Source organism: Halichondria panicea, chromosome 8 (genome assembly GCF_963675165.1).
Source record: "Halichondria panicea chromosome 8, odHalPani1.1, whole genome shotgun sequence".
Lineage (NCBI taxonomy): Eukaryota > Metazoa > Porifera > Demospongiae > Suberitida > Halichondriidae > Halichondria > Halichondria panicea.
Genome location: NC_087384.1, coordinates 6,893,225 through 6,908,231, shown reverse-complemented (window position 1 = coordinate 6,908,231; position 15,007 = coordinate 6,893,225). Strand labels below are relative to the sequence as shown.

General features: G+C 43.2%; 4 protein-coding genes across 4 annotated transcripts; 3 read left to right on the top strand and 1 right to left on the bottom strand.

The window, feature by feature from the left end:
* The first annotated feature begins 39 nt into the window (after nt 1-39).
* Nucleotides 40-7,188, top strand: LOC135339402 (A-kinase anchor protein 10, mitochondrial-like). The gene is made up of 11 exons (XM_064535485.1): nt 40-203; nt 297-755; nt 1,286-1,384; nt 1,584-1,668; nt 2,861-2,984; nt 3,647-3,783; nt 4,918-5,062; nt 6,013-6,203; nt 6,490-6,554; nt 6,670-6,719; nt 6,947-7,188. Exons 2-11 carry the CDS (start codon nt 308-310, stop codon nt 7,034-7,036), a joined length of 1,434 nt encoding a protein of 477 aa, XP_064391555.1. The 5' UTR covers nt 40-203; nt 297-307; the 3' UTR covers nt 7,037-7,188.
* A 58-nt stretch (nt 7,189-7,246) lies between these two features.
* Nucleotides 7,247-12,307, top strand: LOC135339399 (mucin-2-like). Its single transcript, XM_064535482.1, has 7 exons — nt 7,247-7,622; nt 8,092-8,187; nt 8,670-8,893; nt 9,138-10,550; nt 10,742-10,894; nt 11,086-11,904; nt 12,122-12,307. Exons 1-7 carry the CDS (start codon nt 7,415-7,417, stop codon nt 12,161-12,163), a joined length of 2,955 nt encoding a protein of 984 aa, XP_064391552.1. The 5' UTR covers nt 7,247-7,414; the 3' UTR covers nt 12,164-12,307.
* A 52-nt stretch (nt 12,308-12,359) lies between these two features.
* On the top strand, nt 12,360-12,854 carry LOC135339408 (uncharacterized). The gene is made up of 2 exons (XM_064535492.1): nt 12,360-12,579; nt 12,631-12,854. The coding sequence occupies exons 1-2, from the start codon at nt 12,397-12,399 to the stop codon at nt 12,748-12,750; spliced, it is 303 nt and encodes a 100-aa protein (XP_064391562.1). The 5' UTR covers nt 12,360-12,396; the 3' UTR covers nt 12,751-12,854.
* On the bottom strand, nt 12,817-15,007 carry LOC135339403 (G patch domain-containing protein 3-like). Its single transcript, XM_064535487.1, has 6 exons — nt 14,290-15,007; nt 14,089-14,154; nt 13,836-13,947; nt 13,419-13,606; nt 13,150-13,277; nt 12,817-13,083 (listed from the first exon to the last, which is right to left on the bottom strand). Exons 1-6 carry the CDS (start codon nt 14,965-14,967, stop codon nt 12,891-12,893), a joined length of 1,365 nt encoding a protein of 454 aa, XP_064391557.1. The 5' UTR covers nt 14,968-15,007; the 3' UTR covers nt 12,817-12,890.

The window sequence follows — 15,007 nt, the reverse complement described above, 5'->3', positions numbered from 1 at the left end:
CAGGGTCAAAGGTTAAAGAAGCCGCATGTCTGCATTTGTATTCGGGGGCGTGGCTGGTTACATCTGGTAGAAGCCCATCATTAAATATTGATAGTACTGCATGTATCAAGCTATAGCTAGCTAGGTTGATCACAGACACCACTGTACAGGGACTAGGGACTAGGGGGACATCAAGACACCTTGTGGGAACAGCCATTACTTAGGTATGTCTCATAGTATGTACAGTCAATGAGAATGATGGCATACTTCATTCATTCTAGCCGATAAATCTGTCACTATATATAAATTATATATAGTTTCCGTCAGTATGACGTCCAAGTTGACCTCTGACCTCTGTAAGCCCCTCCCCCTTGTGCTCATCGACCAATCACGTATCTCGATGCTCGACTACTTTATTCAGTTCATGGAAGGAGAGGAAGCCATTCATCTGGTACAGTTTTGGTTGTCCGTAGAAGCCTTCAAGGCAACCCCTCGTCGTCCCTGTGACCCTGTGACTAGTGTGCCCTGTGTGGGTGGAAACTGTGAGGGTGTGGGCGGAGACTGTGAGGGTGTGGGCGGAGACTGTGAGGGTGTGAGGACACTAGACAACCCCACAAGAGGTGCCAGTGATCAGGCAGAACATACTACAACCGTCTCTTTGGGTAATGGAGTATCACCACTTGTGTTGTGCCCTGAACAAAGTATGGCCGATAATCACATGACTGTCACACGACCTGGTATCATAGCAACCAGTCTTAGTAAACAAGTCAGCTTGTGTGAGTATGTGTGTTATGATGTCATCATGCACTGTATAGACTATATCCACACACTTGAATGGCTTTGGAGGAAACTGGGAACAGTGTTAATTTACTTATATATAGCGTTGTTAGGTTTCATTATGTTTGGGGAAGTGTATTGAAACTCAATCCTCTTAATTACTTAATGCAATTAATTATCATATACATTGCAGATTGCAGATTCAGTTGTAAGTAACTATGCACGTACACGTACACGCACACACTACTCCCATTCATAGTTGGGCTGAATGGTGTACTGTGTGTGTGTGTGTGCGTGCGTGCGTGCGTGCGTGCGTGCGTGCGTGTGCGTGTGTGTGTGTGTGTGTGTGTGTGTGTGTGTGTGTGTGTGTGTGCTGTGTGTGTGTGTGTGTGTGTGTGTGTGTGTGTGTGTGTGTGTGTGTGTGTGTGCGTGCGTGCGTGTGTGTATGTGTGTGTGTGTGTGTGTGCACGTGTGCATTTATTATATTGAAAAGCCTGTATAACTTTATCTAATGATTCACTATTTGTAGCTGTGGCAACAGATGCTATGGAGATATATACTACGTACATAGCTCTGAATGCACTGAGCCCTGTGGACGTACCAGCAGGCATCAGACAGAAGATTGAAGGTGCATTACATCATAGAAATATCTAACCTATATTGACAAGGAAAAAATGGCTTTATGTTATTAATGCAATACTGCCTGTACATGCATGCGTGTTAGTTGTGTGTAAAATTATATATTTGTAGTAATTTGTACAATTATAATTACATTGCTGGTATATCCGATATCATTGTCCTGCCACTGCCCTCATGCACACATATAGTCAACATATGCCCCGAGGATGGCATCGTACATGGCCAGTGTTTCAGGGAGGCGCAGGACTTTGTCTACCACACACTAGAGTCACGGTACACACACCTCTCCACACACTAGAGTCACGATACACACACCTCCACACACTAGAGTCACGATACACACACCTCCACACTCAACTATTCATTGTATAAGTATAGCAGGTAATTTTAAAGGGTCTGTTTTTCATGAATTAGGTACAACGGTAACAAGTTGGTAGAGAGTTGCAGCACATGCATTGAATACCAGCATGGGTACATAGTTTTGTGATTAACATTTCTGAAAATGTTGTCCTTTGAAAAATGACCTGTTATACAACTTTTCTTAGTGGTTCCTTTAGTCTGCCTGTGTGTGTAGTGTTACAGGGTTTTGCAAAATCTTTGCAATGTCCCAAAAAAGCTTTTTGCGTTGAGCGTTCCTTATAAGGTTATCTGTTGTCAACCATAAAGTTGTAGATCTTAGTCAGCATGTCAACAATGCACTATTCTACAAACAGTTGATGGATCAACTTGAAGATTCTCAGCAACACTTTGATAAGACAGTCCAAGCAGCTCTGTCTGATGCACTATTCTCCATCTAATAATACCGCTTTTGTCACAAGAAAAAGCCATTTTGTTTTTGAATTTTGCTTCCTATAAGTAGACTTGGCATTTCACCACAATGTGTTTATGACACCACAATGTGTAAAGATTAGAAATCCATATAAGGAACGCTCTACACCCTCTGTTTCAAAGATTCTGTAATGGATTGCAATGTTATCTTAAGTGGTGATAGCTGGCTGTGTGTTTATTTGTGTTGAAATCTTATCCATAGTTCCCCAAATAAATAACTGTTGATACAAGATTATGAATAGTTGTTTCTCTTCCATTGTAAATGAATCAGTATTATCAACTAATGATCATAATAATAATATAACAGTATATTAATCAGTTCCCTTTATTCCCAATGTATGTGTGCATGCATGCATGAAGTGTTTGGGCTTGGGAGTTGTTTTTCAGGGGAAGTCTTTCACTAACTATAACTTTAACTGTCCACTTTGAGAGTTCAATTTCAAAACGGAAAGATCAGATCCGTACATAACTCTATAAGGAAGGTAACGAATGCTGTAGTTAGATTTATATATGTGTGATAGTAGGAGCACCAAACACAGTTATATATATGCTCATGTGCTCATGTGCTCCTGGTCACAGTGGTAATTATACTGACAAGTTATTGTGTAATGATTCCATGTCATATATGTCTCCATAGCTACTATCCTGAGTTCCTGAGGAGCGCTCACTTGTGTCGCTATCAGCTAGAGTACATCTCCAGTGGGCAGCTGGGTCTCCTCGACTTTCTCCTAGCAGATAATGCCCTCTTCTACTTCATGGAGGTTTGTATGCAGCTATCCATTGTAAAGGCTCTAGCTTGAATGCTACATACATGTGACATGTATCCAGTGATTTATTATGCTCTCAGTACCTTGCAACAACCTACTGGATTGGCCGTGCATTTGTAGCTTTTTCACATAATTATTTTCACATATTTTCACTCGTGTTCAAACTGTGTGTTAGTTATATCTCTGGGGAATGTGATATTGTTGTGTGTACCTAGACTGTGAGGGTATGTATACACTGCATGTGATGGAAACAAAACCAGTATCACAACACTACTTCTTCAGTTACATGCCCCCCCCATACACACACACTACCCCCCCCCCACACACACACACACACACACACACACACACACACACACACACACACTACCCCCCACACACACACACACTACCCCCCCACCCACACACACACACACACTACCCCCCCACACACACACACACACTACCCCCCCCACACACACACACACACACACACTACCCCCCCCCCCCACACACATACACACTACCCCCCCACACACATACACACTACCCCCCACACACACACACTACCCCCCTACACACACACACACACACTACCCCCCACACACACACTACCCCCACACACACACACACACTACCCCCCCCACACACACACTACCCCCTCCACACACACACAGTACATGGAGGTGGAGGGTGCCTCTTCTCTGGTCCAGTTCTGGCTAATGGCGGACAGTTTCCACCGCCAGCTCACCCAGCCTCAGTACACTCCTGATGTTGATGTAGATACCAGAGATGCTATAGCTATATATGACAGGTATCAAATAAAGTGTATTGCATTCCGATATAATAGCTGCTTGTGTAGGCCATGGGGGGTAGCTTTTGTAGGCCAGGGGGTAGCTTTCGTAGGCCAGGGGGTAGCTTTCGTAGGCCAGGGGGTAGCTTTTGTAGGCCAGGGGGTAGCTATAATTGTGTTGTGTGTAGAGAATGCCATTGTTAATATGTACATGACTGAGCTGCTAAAAAATCGGGTGAACAGTACATTGAACACTTAATAGCCATCACAATAAGCCATCACAATAAGCTATCACAGCTCCCATGGTTTGGGTAAATGTGTTTTGGTCTAAACTTTTATAACCTGTAATGGACATGAGCTAATTAATGTCCCTGGCTATGAATATAATAATTCCAGCTGCTGCCAATTGTTGTGGGACACTTTGAACCTTTTAATTGAGTTCAGTAATTTGAGTAATTAGAGACTGAGTGCCATACCCACAGTTGGGTGGTTTGCTCAATCATGTGAGTATGTGGTGAATGTGTGTGGGAGAGTTCCAGATAAGACTGTTATTACAAACCAATCATAATAAGAAAATTGGCAGAGCCTCTGTAGATTTTTAGCTTGGTAGTGTGTGTGCAGCTGTTGGTGGTAGGCCTGAGGGGTGGGCCTGTAGCAGTTGGGCCACTATAGTGGTCCTTTATAGTGGTCACTACTCACTCTAAGTGTCTGACCACTCAGCAGACATCTGGCACCACTCTACAATAATAGTTTTCTTTGTTGGTTCTGCTAATGGACTCATGCCTTTTATGGCCCTAAATACACTGTGGTGTTGAGTGGCCTCTTCCTTTGTGGTATGCTATTCTTCTGAGTATTCCCATGCTTGCACTCCTCGCTGTTACCACACACTAGTTAAAATAAGCACAGATAATGTACACTGAAACATTCACCATTTGTCTGTTAGAGTGCTTTCATTATGTATACTCAAGCAGCAGCGTATATACATACAAGCTTCAGCGACCTATAAAAACACTAACATTTGTATACCTTTCATTTCTTGCATTCATGGTACATAATCATATACTGTACAAGAATATTATCATATACTGCATGTACAACACTTCATGAGAATTGTCAGAATGACTTCTTGTGCATGCATAACGCATGTGGCTGCAGGTTCTTCTCCCTGCAAGCAACTGAGCCACTGGGCCTGGGCGACGGTGTGAGGATGGATATTGAGAACAGGATATGCAGTGAGCACGGGCCTAGTAGTGACTCCTACACTTCAGCACAGGAGAGGGCCTATCAAGCCATGAGTCAGGTATATAGCTATCGTGCAAGAGTGTATAATAATATATAGCTGCATGCATGCCTCCATAGCATGTACATGCATGTTAGTGCATTGCATGCATGCACATGCATGTACATGTACATGCAGTGCAGGCATGTTGTATATGTCCTGCATGCAGCTGTCTATATATAATACAGGTATTCAATTCGCCTCAAGAAGCTGCATGCTGCATGCATGCATGCATGTGCTAGCTGTTATACTATATCTCCTAGTATGATCTGCATACATGGCATGGCTGTATTTAATAGAATGATGTCATCATGCACATGTATACTCATATAGCCACAGTGTCTCACTAGCTGGCCGGACCCTTCTAAGTATTCCATGGCTATAATACAGCCTCCTAGAGCTATAATACAGCCTAGTATATATATAGCTTCCTGAAACCATAATCAAAGACTACTAATAAATGTTGACACAGGTGTGTAGCAGGTGGTCTACACATGTGGAAGCTTCCTATTGGTCAGGAATAGAGTCCTTTTAAAAGCTACGTATACTGTTTCCTTTGTGTTGCAATAACAGAGAATGATTATGGTATGTAGCCACTCCAATATTCATGCATACACTATATAGGCTTCTAGGAATGCGTGTAATAGGGCACTTTAGCAGTGCTTTCATTCATGACTTGTTTGTCATGGAATAGCATGTTTGGAACACCTGCTGCACCAATCATGTGTAATGAATACTGTGTATATGATAGTGGGGTGGGGTGGGGTGGATTGGGGGACATGAACTATACAGGGGGGGTGGGGGTGGGGTGGATTAGGGATAGCTGTAGTAGCTTCTGTTGTTTCAAGTACTCTCAGTAAAAGTATATAGCAGTAGACATTGCATGAGCAGCTGTGGTCTGTTATCCATGCAGTATATATATGATAGATCAGTTTATACACACCCATGCACACCCACACACACCCACACAGACACACTACCCTGACTTTCTGAGGAGCTCTATCTACCTTCGATTCCTGAATGAGCTGGTGCACATGCTCAATGCTGCATCCCTAGACTCCCCTAAGCCACACACAGCAACACATAGACACCTAGTATCACATGCAGACTGGAGGGGGGATATAGATGACCCGGATACAATATGGCAGAGACAGCACTTACCGTACTTAGCTATATATACCATACATGTTATACATATAGCACTCACCATCTCAGTACATTGTTCAGTGAATTTTGATTTTATATGACTAAGTAAAGTACGCATGTCTTAGTAAATATCAAGTATTTGGCTTACATTCTGCACTATATAGGTTGATTGCATGCATGGTACTACTCAACAGCTATAGATACGCCATATATAACCATGTATGGTAATTGTATATACCTTTGCATGCATGTATACATGCCGATATAACCATAGCAACCATGTACCTATGTCACCCACACAGGTTGAGGCTTGGCTTTGTAGATCAGTTTGGAATGTACGTATCAGAAGTGGAACCTATCAGTAAAGGTATAGGGCTGAAATCTAGACACTAGCTACCACATGCACACATATGTATGCTCTCTGTGTCATGCATGCAACATGCATATGCTCTCTGCATGTGTCCATGCGCTTATATATGCAGATGAGCCTGGTCTCTTTGCTTGGATCGTACGTCGGCGAGAGCAAGAAGAGGTGGGCACTTTGGTGTATAATAACTAGAACAGCATGCAGCATGTTGTGTGTGTGTGTGTGTGTGGGTGTGGGTGTGTGTGTGTGTGTGTGTGTGTGTGTGTGTGCGCGTGTGTGTGTGTGTGGGTGTGTATGTGTGTGTGTGTGTGTGTGGGAGAGGTGTACATGCATGCATAATTATGGCTCTATAATTGTGACTGTTAAAGTTTCACGATAATTCCTCTGCACAGGAGCTGACTGTGAAGATAGCTGTCAACATTGTGTCTGAAGTTATGGAGTGTGTCAAGCTCGGGACGAATTTAATCACATTACATAGCTAGCATTTGATATAATTATAATTATCATTATTGGGTCGTCAGTTATAATTAATTTTTATGTCTTATTATTATGTATGTGATCATGGCTTAGAGTTAAATTTTTTTTATATATAAGTGTCTTGTGCAGTGAATTCTCAGATCTTATTACTTCCATGTGCATTGACAAAGTATTTTTAACACATAATTATTTCCTGGGGCAGTAATTTAATAGTGACCACTAAGATCGGTAACATAGAAAAATTAATTGATTGGTTTTGATAGTGTACGTGTGTAGCATGTGGCCTACGACCTTCTTGAGTTGACTAGAAAACAAAGCTATTATATAATTATACTAGTTACTGACGTTATACGTTAGCCGTAGCTAGTAGACCAGTATTGAAGATGAGTACAAAGAGCCTAGAAACCAGAGGGAGAACGCTACACGGGCGAGAGTTTGCCTTCAGAGCAGGAGACCTAGTTTTAGTGAAATGGACGGACGGGATGGTCTACTTCGCTAAGATAAAGAGAGTCGACCACAAGAGAAGAAAGTGCACCGTTGTGTTTGATGATAAGTCTCAGGATGAAGCTCACTTCAGTCAGATACACAGTGGTAATTAATTTACATGGCTATGTAAAATAGAGTGTGGCTATTGCATGCACTTAGCTAGCCAGTTGCAGTGTGTGCAGTGCATGTACAAAGCTGTACAGCAATCCTTGTGAGCTGCACTGTTCAATGATTGATGTACTTTAACAGTTGATTGTTGCTCGTATTATTAGCGATAGCTAGCTGATGGCCGCACAGATAGTTTCATTGCATTATTTTTGTAGTCAACAATAATTATACATAAATCAACAACATGTTGGATGTTGTGCATCCTACCTAATTTAGTAAATACAGACATTATTATTTGATTTTCCATGTGCAGGATATTAGGTTAAAGTATATTTCTCACGCGGATCGTTACTTAATATATTATTGGTATGCAGCCAAAGTTTTTGTATGTCTTCCCAAGGTGTGAAGTGTCATCATAACTGACACGTTGCTTAGCAATGATCATTTATCACCCCCCCCTCTGTAGTTGACGAGACAACAACGGATATCATTTGCATCAAATGCAAGAAAGATGATTCCGAGACTCCAAATGAGATAGTCCTGTGTGACACTTGTGGCATAGGTACTGATGTGTGTGTGTGTGCATGTGGGTGGGTGTGTGTGTGTGTGTGTGTGTGCATGTGGATGGGTATGTGTGTGTGTGGGTGGGTGTGTGGGTGTGTGCATGTGGGTGGGTGATTTAGTTTATTCATGAGGACCTACACACACACTAGCATCCCTAAAAAAGCACGTGGTTCCATGCATTAGGGGTGAGTGTTAATTGCTGTGAATACGAGTGATTGTCTGATAGGATCGTGAATAACCCCCCCCCCCCCCCCGTATAACATTTTGTACGCCCCTTTTTGGTACACCCACAAATAACAATTCTTATAACAAGGGGGCCTACCCTTATTATGTCTGTGTACGTTTTAATGCATTCTGGTAGCTATAAATGATGTACAACAGTGTTCCTTTAGGAACTTGTAGCATCCTGCAAGTTACATGTACAGGAGAAGAGGTATCTAGTAACAGCATAACATTGTCTCTCTCGATCTCCGTCCACAGGTTATCACCAGAAGTGCCACTCCCCCCCCATCCCGACCAGCGCTCTCAAACTGGACACTCCGTGGCAGTGTATACATTGCATACGTGGACAGAAATGCCCTTACCTGACTGAATCACTGGATGTACTGCAAAACCTCATCTCTGATGAAAGCGACAATGATGAAAGTGAAGTGGAAGCTCTTCAAGAACAGAGGAGCAACAGCAGCTCAAATGGTACCAGAAGGGTAAGTTTTACTGGTATAAACATAAAACTGATGAAGTTGCAACAGCTGTCAGCTGCCTTATCTGTAGTTCCTTGTGGTGGGCTGTGGTTTGTCTCAGAGCCTTTTTGAGGGCTAACAAAAGAGTATTTGTGTTATATGGCTGCTACTTTACCAAAATAATGTGTGCCTTTGTATGAGCTCCCCATTATTCCCAGCTCTCTGTATATGGCACCAGAGATCTTATTACATGTGTTGATTTCTGCAGTCCCTGCGTGGTGTTAAGGTGGACTCTGACCCCCGGCCACCACGTGGTGTTAAGGTGGACTCTGACCCCCGACCACCACGTGGTGTTAAGGTGGACTCTGACCCCCGGCCACCACGACTAGCAGCACCTCCTGTGGACCGAAGACGAAGTCCTCTCTCAAATGCTAATACCGTTCGACATAAACTTGCTTCCGTCGTTCCAGTTACCCCTGGTGACAAGTTGACCACACCCACTACCCTCCCGTCCCTACATGCACACACAATGGACACAGAGTGTAAATACACGCCAGAAACCACTCCAGAGTCAACTCCTGAGCCTCTTGCAGTAGGAGACAGAAAAAGAAAGAAAAAACATTCCCACGTGCACAGAAAGAAGCACAAAAGATCTTCAGTCGATGCTTGCACATTGTTTGTCACGAGACTGCCAACACCAGGAGAGCCTGTTAGACCTGACAAGGTTCAGCTGAATGGTCATGGAAGTGTTCCCGTGCTAGAGCCTAGGCCGAGGTCACTACGTGTGTCTCTGAGTATTCAAGATGATTGCGACGGTTCAGTGAAAATAAAAACACCCTCTGTCAAGTCCCCATCGCAAGCAACAAGCCAAACTGATGATATATTCCCTACTGTAACTCTGGTATCCCCACCCAAACGCAAACCATCTGTTATTTCACAAACGAGCAAAACTGTCGAGAAAGTTTTGACCCCAACTAGCAACAAACCATCCCCAGCATTCACTGCATCCCCTCTACCTTCTCAAAGCAATATTCCAGAGTTTATCTCATTCGATGACATGTTTGAATTATCCCCTACCGATAGCCATCAAAATAAACCACTCAGCCCTCCTGTGGAGAAAGAAATAATGAACAGCAACGAAACTCAATCTAAAGACATTCCTATAGTTGGCAGGGACCAACCAGTTCTCAATATTGATGTCCAGGGCAGTAAAGTGTCTGTGGTGAAATCACCTACTACTCCATCCTTTGTAGATAAGATCAGTTCACCCACAGTTATTGTACAAGCACACAAACCTCTTAATGTACAACCATTGACCACCACTCCTGGTCACCAAGGCAGCAGAGCACAAGCAGTCACCAGTACACCGCCACCTACCACCCCACCCAGTATAGCAGCAGCAACTATGAGCAACACACCACCACCTTCCACTAGTGCGACAGTCATTGCTAATACTACTAAACCAAATACGATTGTCCCTGTACACTCAAAGCAGCCTACAGCTCTGATGATGGCTAATACTGACGTGATGATACGGCCTCCAGCTAGTTCTGTTGTAACCACACACACCCCCACAAGCAGCAAGAGGCCATGGACAGATGATGTCATTATTACCTCTGTGGAGAAGAAACCCAGAGTGGCCTCTCCTTCTGAGCCAAAACCATCACCTTCTACCAAGAAGGTATGTTGTACAGAGATGGCAAACCACATCAAAGTTTGGAAAAAGTAGAGTTATGATTTATTGTGTATATTTTGTATGGCTAACAAGTGGTACATTGGTTGTTTAGGAACTAACGTTATGTGTACACGTGTGTAGTATTACTAGTGATTCTAATATTAAAGTTTTTGTGTGTGTGTATCTATCCCTTGTAGGAATTTTCATGGCAACAGCGGGCCCCACCCACTAACGTCCTCCTAAACCCCGCCCACTACTCTCTGCCAGATACTGGCCATGCTAAGAAACCCAAAATGAACTTTCCCTCTCCCACTGAGCCAAAGCCAAAGCCATCAAATTCTACTAAAAAAGTGATTTATTATTATTGTACATGACTGTATTATAGCATCTACTAGCGGTGCGTGTACATTGCCATACCAGTACTAGTTTAGATTTGTGCAATTTATTGTTGCGAAGTGATCAACGCTCACAAAGTTTGTGTATGTTTGATGCTTGCAAAACATTCTAGTAATATGCATTTTTATCTATACTCGTTATACAGGAATTTCCTGCACTGCGACCGCCACTGACTGGAATGTCCTCCCCCACAACCGTCATCCTGAGCCCTAGTGGGCATTACTCTCCCCTGTTAGAGGCTAACAAACCACAGTATGTGTACTGCGTACAACCATCACCAGGGAGGCCGCCTATCTACTTCCCTGCCAACATGATGCCTCAACCACAGAGCAGCAAGCATATTAAAGCCCCCTCCACTAATCCCCCAGTGTACTACACTAATGATGTTGTATCAGCTGCTCATGTGAATACTACTAAACCATACGCTATAGTCAATGCTCTACCTACCACGACTGGGATGGGCATGTATCCACGGCAACTCGGATCCTATGAAGGTGCTGTTATTGTCAGAAGTCCTACCCAAACAGATAAGCCTAAAACTGCAATACACACACCCCCGCCACCACCACCACCACCGCCACCAACCTCCTCTTGTGAGGGACCTTCTGATGATTTAAACTCTCACTTGCAAACTATTAACAAGAATATCAGTGCTGCTTTCACTAGTTCAAATGAAGATATGCTCGTTACAGCTTTTGAAGATGCATGGAAGAAATTCCAAGCCAATGGACCACGATACTCGTCTAAACCAGTTGCAACGGCTCGAAGCATTGCACCACCAAACGCTGAGGTTGTGCCCATCTCAGGCGCCATCCCATCAAGATTGTCGCTGGTTCGACCTGCAGGTCAAAGGCCACGAACAATTGCTCCTAAGGTTCATCGTATGTGTTCTCGTTGTGGACGTGACGCTACCTACTTGTGCTCTGGATGTAGGACAGAATGGTACTGTGGCAGGGATTGTCAGGTATGCGTGCGTGTGTGTGTGTGTGGCAGGGATTGTCAGGTATGTGTGTGTGCCATATGTATGTAACTGAAAATGAAGAGCTTTCAACAACAAATTTGCTTAATAACATCTTGTATGATTCATGTACAATAACAATGTATTTGTAGTGTTTGTTTGTGTATTAATATACTTATTGTTGTTTCATTATTAAGATTTCCTTATATTATATTTTGTGCAGCTCAAGTCATGGGACAGCCATAGTGAAACATGCAAGCACTGAACTAACTGAACTGTTGAACACCCCCCCCCCCCCATCTTATTTATGATCAAACTGCACTTACTATTTATTTTTTGTGCTAATTTTGTCTGAAATTCTGCAGTCTACTTGTTGCTTGCCTTGTTACATCAATTGTTTCAATCTACATGTACATAATAATACTGTACCATACAAGGCAGCTGTGTATAATCCCTCAAGGGCCTGATGCCCCTAGTAACCAAGTATTACCAGCAAGCATGGCTGAAAATAAGCCTCCTCCAAAGCAGTCCTCCTCTTTGGGATACTCTATTCATTTTGAGCCAGACAAGCCATGGAAGGAGTCACCAGTGCCAAGGTGTTTGAAGGACTACACTACCAAACCCATCCCCTCCAGAACTCAGCTCTTAGAAAAACAAGAGAAAGCTTTCCGTCGACGAAAGGTAGAGACCTGGCTGTAATGTGATATTAATGTGTTTATTGTTTTTGTTCAGTTTGAAGAAGTGGCTCGACAAGAGAGGATACAGGAGAGGCAAGTGTCTACTGTGACGTTTGACAAGAAAGTGAGGCCCTATCTTGAGCAACTCCAGATGTCTGGAGCCTACAACTATTAGCCAACAGAGAAGCAAACTGAAAACTAGAGCTACTATAGTCTAGCTACAGTATATAATATGTTAATATTCTCATTACACAACAAATAATAATCATATCAATGAAACGATGTCAGGTGTGATAAAAATAATAATGAGAACTTCTATGGCAGTTTGTTAGGAGGATGGTTCAATATTCCTCCAGTTCTAAAGTCTCTGTACTTGAGAGTGCCTACTGGGGCACTGCGTAAAACAGTGGCCTCCTTTTCACAGGGCTTGTCATACACAGTAGATATCAGCACATCCCTTGTCAACGGTCGCTTTCTCTGAACTCTATCCAATTTCTCTCCACGATAACTGAAAAAATATATATATAAAAAAAATTTACTAAAATAATAGCTAAATAGAGTGTGCATCCCTTACCCAAGGCCTTTCTTGACAGTTGGTAGTTGGCCATTGAGCTCCACAGGTGATGCTCTCCCCTGGTTGGAAGCCCCCACTCCTTGACCCTCCCTCCAACCAGACTGCTTGAGAACACGACTGCCAAACCCCTGCAATTAAGAGTAACTAAAATAGCTAGCATGGCACTATAATTTATATATGGTAGTGACAACATCAACACACGCACATGTTAAACACCCACCAAACAAATAATTATAATTATCACTGAGCTATTATAGCTATCAACCTACCTTGGTGTGTTTCTCAAAGCCTGCTGCAGTATTCCAAGTCTCCCTATCGTCATCCTTGCCCTCTCTCAGTCGTGTCTCCTGGGTCATATCATTCAGAGCCACTGCATCTCTATCAGCCCCACCACCAGGGTAGTAGAGTCCAGTGTCCACGTTCCAGTCATCCTCCTTAGAGCACTGCTCATCAAAATCTAGTTGAGAGAGAGAAAGACAGTCAATAGTCAGTTAGTACACACAACAAAGAGGTAGTACATGAACATAACAAATACTTGTGGAAATTGCCTACAAGTAGATTAACTCCTCTAATTAATTTAAAAACAGTAGTAAGTTCAAATAGAATTACCATTACAGATAGAAACTGTGGCAACTCTAAACATGAAATCAGTGCAAATTAGATGTTTAGTAACAACTGTCCTCTACCTCCCTCTTTCTCCTGCCAGTAGGCGGAGTCAGTATAGAACACGAGGCCACTCCCACCCTTCTCCCACACTACCTCCAGCTCCTCCTCAAATAGCCTCTCCTTATCACGCCCCTGCATGAGGACAAACGGTGTGAAGTGACAGACACATCTAAGACAGTGGCTATACTGACATGACCCTTTACCAGGTGAACTGTACACTGAGGGTATGTATTAAATGATCACTCTTTACCCAATTTGTTAATGTAACCTCACCTGTTTATCAACATCATTGTGTAGTGATTCATATCGCTCCCATTCTTCAGCATCATGGTCGTCATCCTGTGCATGTTAGAGTCTGACCTAACTTAGAACTACACAAAAATGTTAATCACTGAAATTGAACATCCAAACAGAAGTTATGGTTGGTAACCCTACATGTACCAGAGGTGTGTGTGTGTGTGTGTGTACACTCACTGATGGTATGTCATCCTCATCATGGCTGTCCTCGTCATCTTCTCTTTGTTCTTTCCGATCTCTCTCCACACTAGTCTCCCCGCTCCCAGTCCAGTTACTACGGCAACCATAGTCCATTTTGACTGCTCCATAGCGACGAGTGCTTCTACTCTTGGGAAACTCGAGTCGTAATTTCTTTATCACATGACCCGGCAGTTTACAGCTTCGTATTAAGTCCATAAAGGTCTTCAGAGGTGTACCTACATTTCCTATAGGCATTACCGCAGGAGGGTTCAGTTCTGGTAGGGGTCGAAGGTCATCCCACGGTATGGCCGATCCTGATGTTTGAGTGTCTTTATTGTCTGTTATTGTTAACGACTGGATTCGTGTTTTACAAAGTAGTACATCTCCGTTTGAGTCAAGCCAGTTCTTGTTCGAATACGCCTTGATAAAATCTGTCTCTTCCTCCACTCCAGCCTTGAGTACAACTACACAACACTTGGTAGTGGTCTCAGAGCTACTAGTACTTGCTCCACTCTTACTGTGCTCTGGGCGATGCTTATAATGGAAGCACAGGAACACACTTCCTTCAACGAGCCTGGAGAAGAAGTTCCTCAAGTCTGCCGATCGTAGAGCGGCTGGAATGTTTCCTATCAGGTAAAAACTAGAGCCACTAGAATACAGTTCTTGTTCAGCCATGATGTGCTGAATCAGCAAACATTGGAGGTCAAAGGTCTAA

What these genes read in the sequence shown, in the direction of transcription:
- LOC135339403 (XM_064535487.1), bottom strand. Translation starts at nt 14,967, where the DNA reads ATGGCTGAACAAGAACTGTATTCTAGTGGCTCTAGTTTTTACCTGATA. An exon ending in ACAATGATGTTGATAAACAG is followed by an intron (nt 13,948 to 14,088) that starts GTGAGGTTACAT and finishes GTCCTCATGCAG; the next exon opens with GGGCGTGATAAGGAGAGGCT. An exon ending in ACTGTCAAGAAAGGCCTTGG is followed by an intron (nt 13,084 to 13,149) that starts GTAAGGGATGCA and finishes ATATTTTTTCAG; the next exon opens with TTATCGTGGAGAGAAATTGG.
- LOC135339402 (XM_064535485.1), top strand. Translation starts at nt 308, where the DNA reads ATGACGTCCAAGTTGACCTCTGACCTCTGTAAGCCCCTCCCCCTTGTG. An exon ending in CCCTCTTCTACTTCATGGAG is followed by an intron (nt 2,985 to 3,646) that starts GTTTGTATGCAG and finishes ACACACACACAG; the next exon opens with TACATGGAGGTGGAGGGTGC. An exon ending in TGGCAGAGACAGCACTTACC is followed by an intron (nt 6,204 to 6,489) that starts GTACTTAGCTAT and finishes TCACCCACACAG; the next exon opens with GTTGAGGCTTGGCTTTGTAG.
- LOC135339399 (XM_064535482.1), top strand. Translation starts at nt 7,415, where the DNA reads ATGAGTACAAAGAGCCTAGAAACCAGAGGGAGAACGCTACACGGGCGA. An exon ending in CTTCAGTCAGATACACAGTG is followed by an intron (nt 7,623 to 8,091) that starts GTAATTAATTTA and finishes CCCCCTCTGTAG; the next exon opens with TTGACGAGACAACAACGGAT. An exon ending in CATCAAATTCTACTAAAAAA is followed by an intron (nt 10,895 to 11,085) that starts GTGATTTATTAT and finishes CTCGTTATACAG; the next exon opens with GAATTTCCTGCACTGCGACC.
- LOC135339408 (XM_064535492.1), top strand. Translation starts at nt 12,397, where the DNA reads ATGGCTGAAAATAAGCCTCCTCCAAAGCAGTCCTCCTCTTTGGGATAC. An exon ending in AAGCTTTCCGTCGACGAAAG is followed by an intron (nt 12,580 to 12,630) that starts GTAGAGACCTGG and finishes GTTTTTGTTCAG; the next exon opens with TTTGAAGAAGTGGCTCGACA.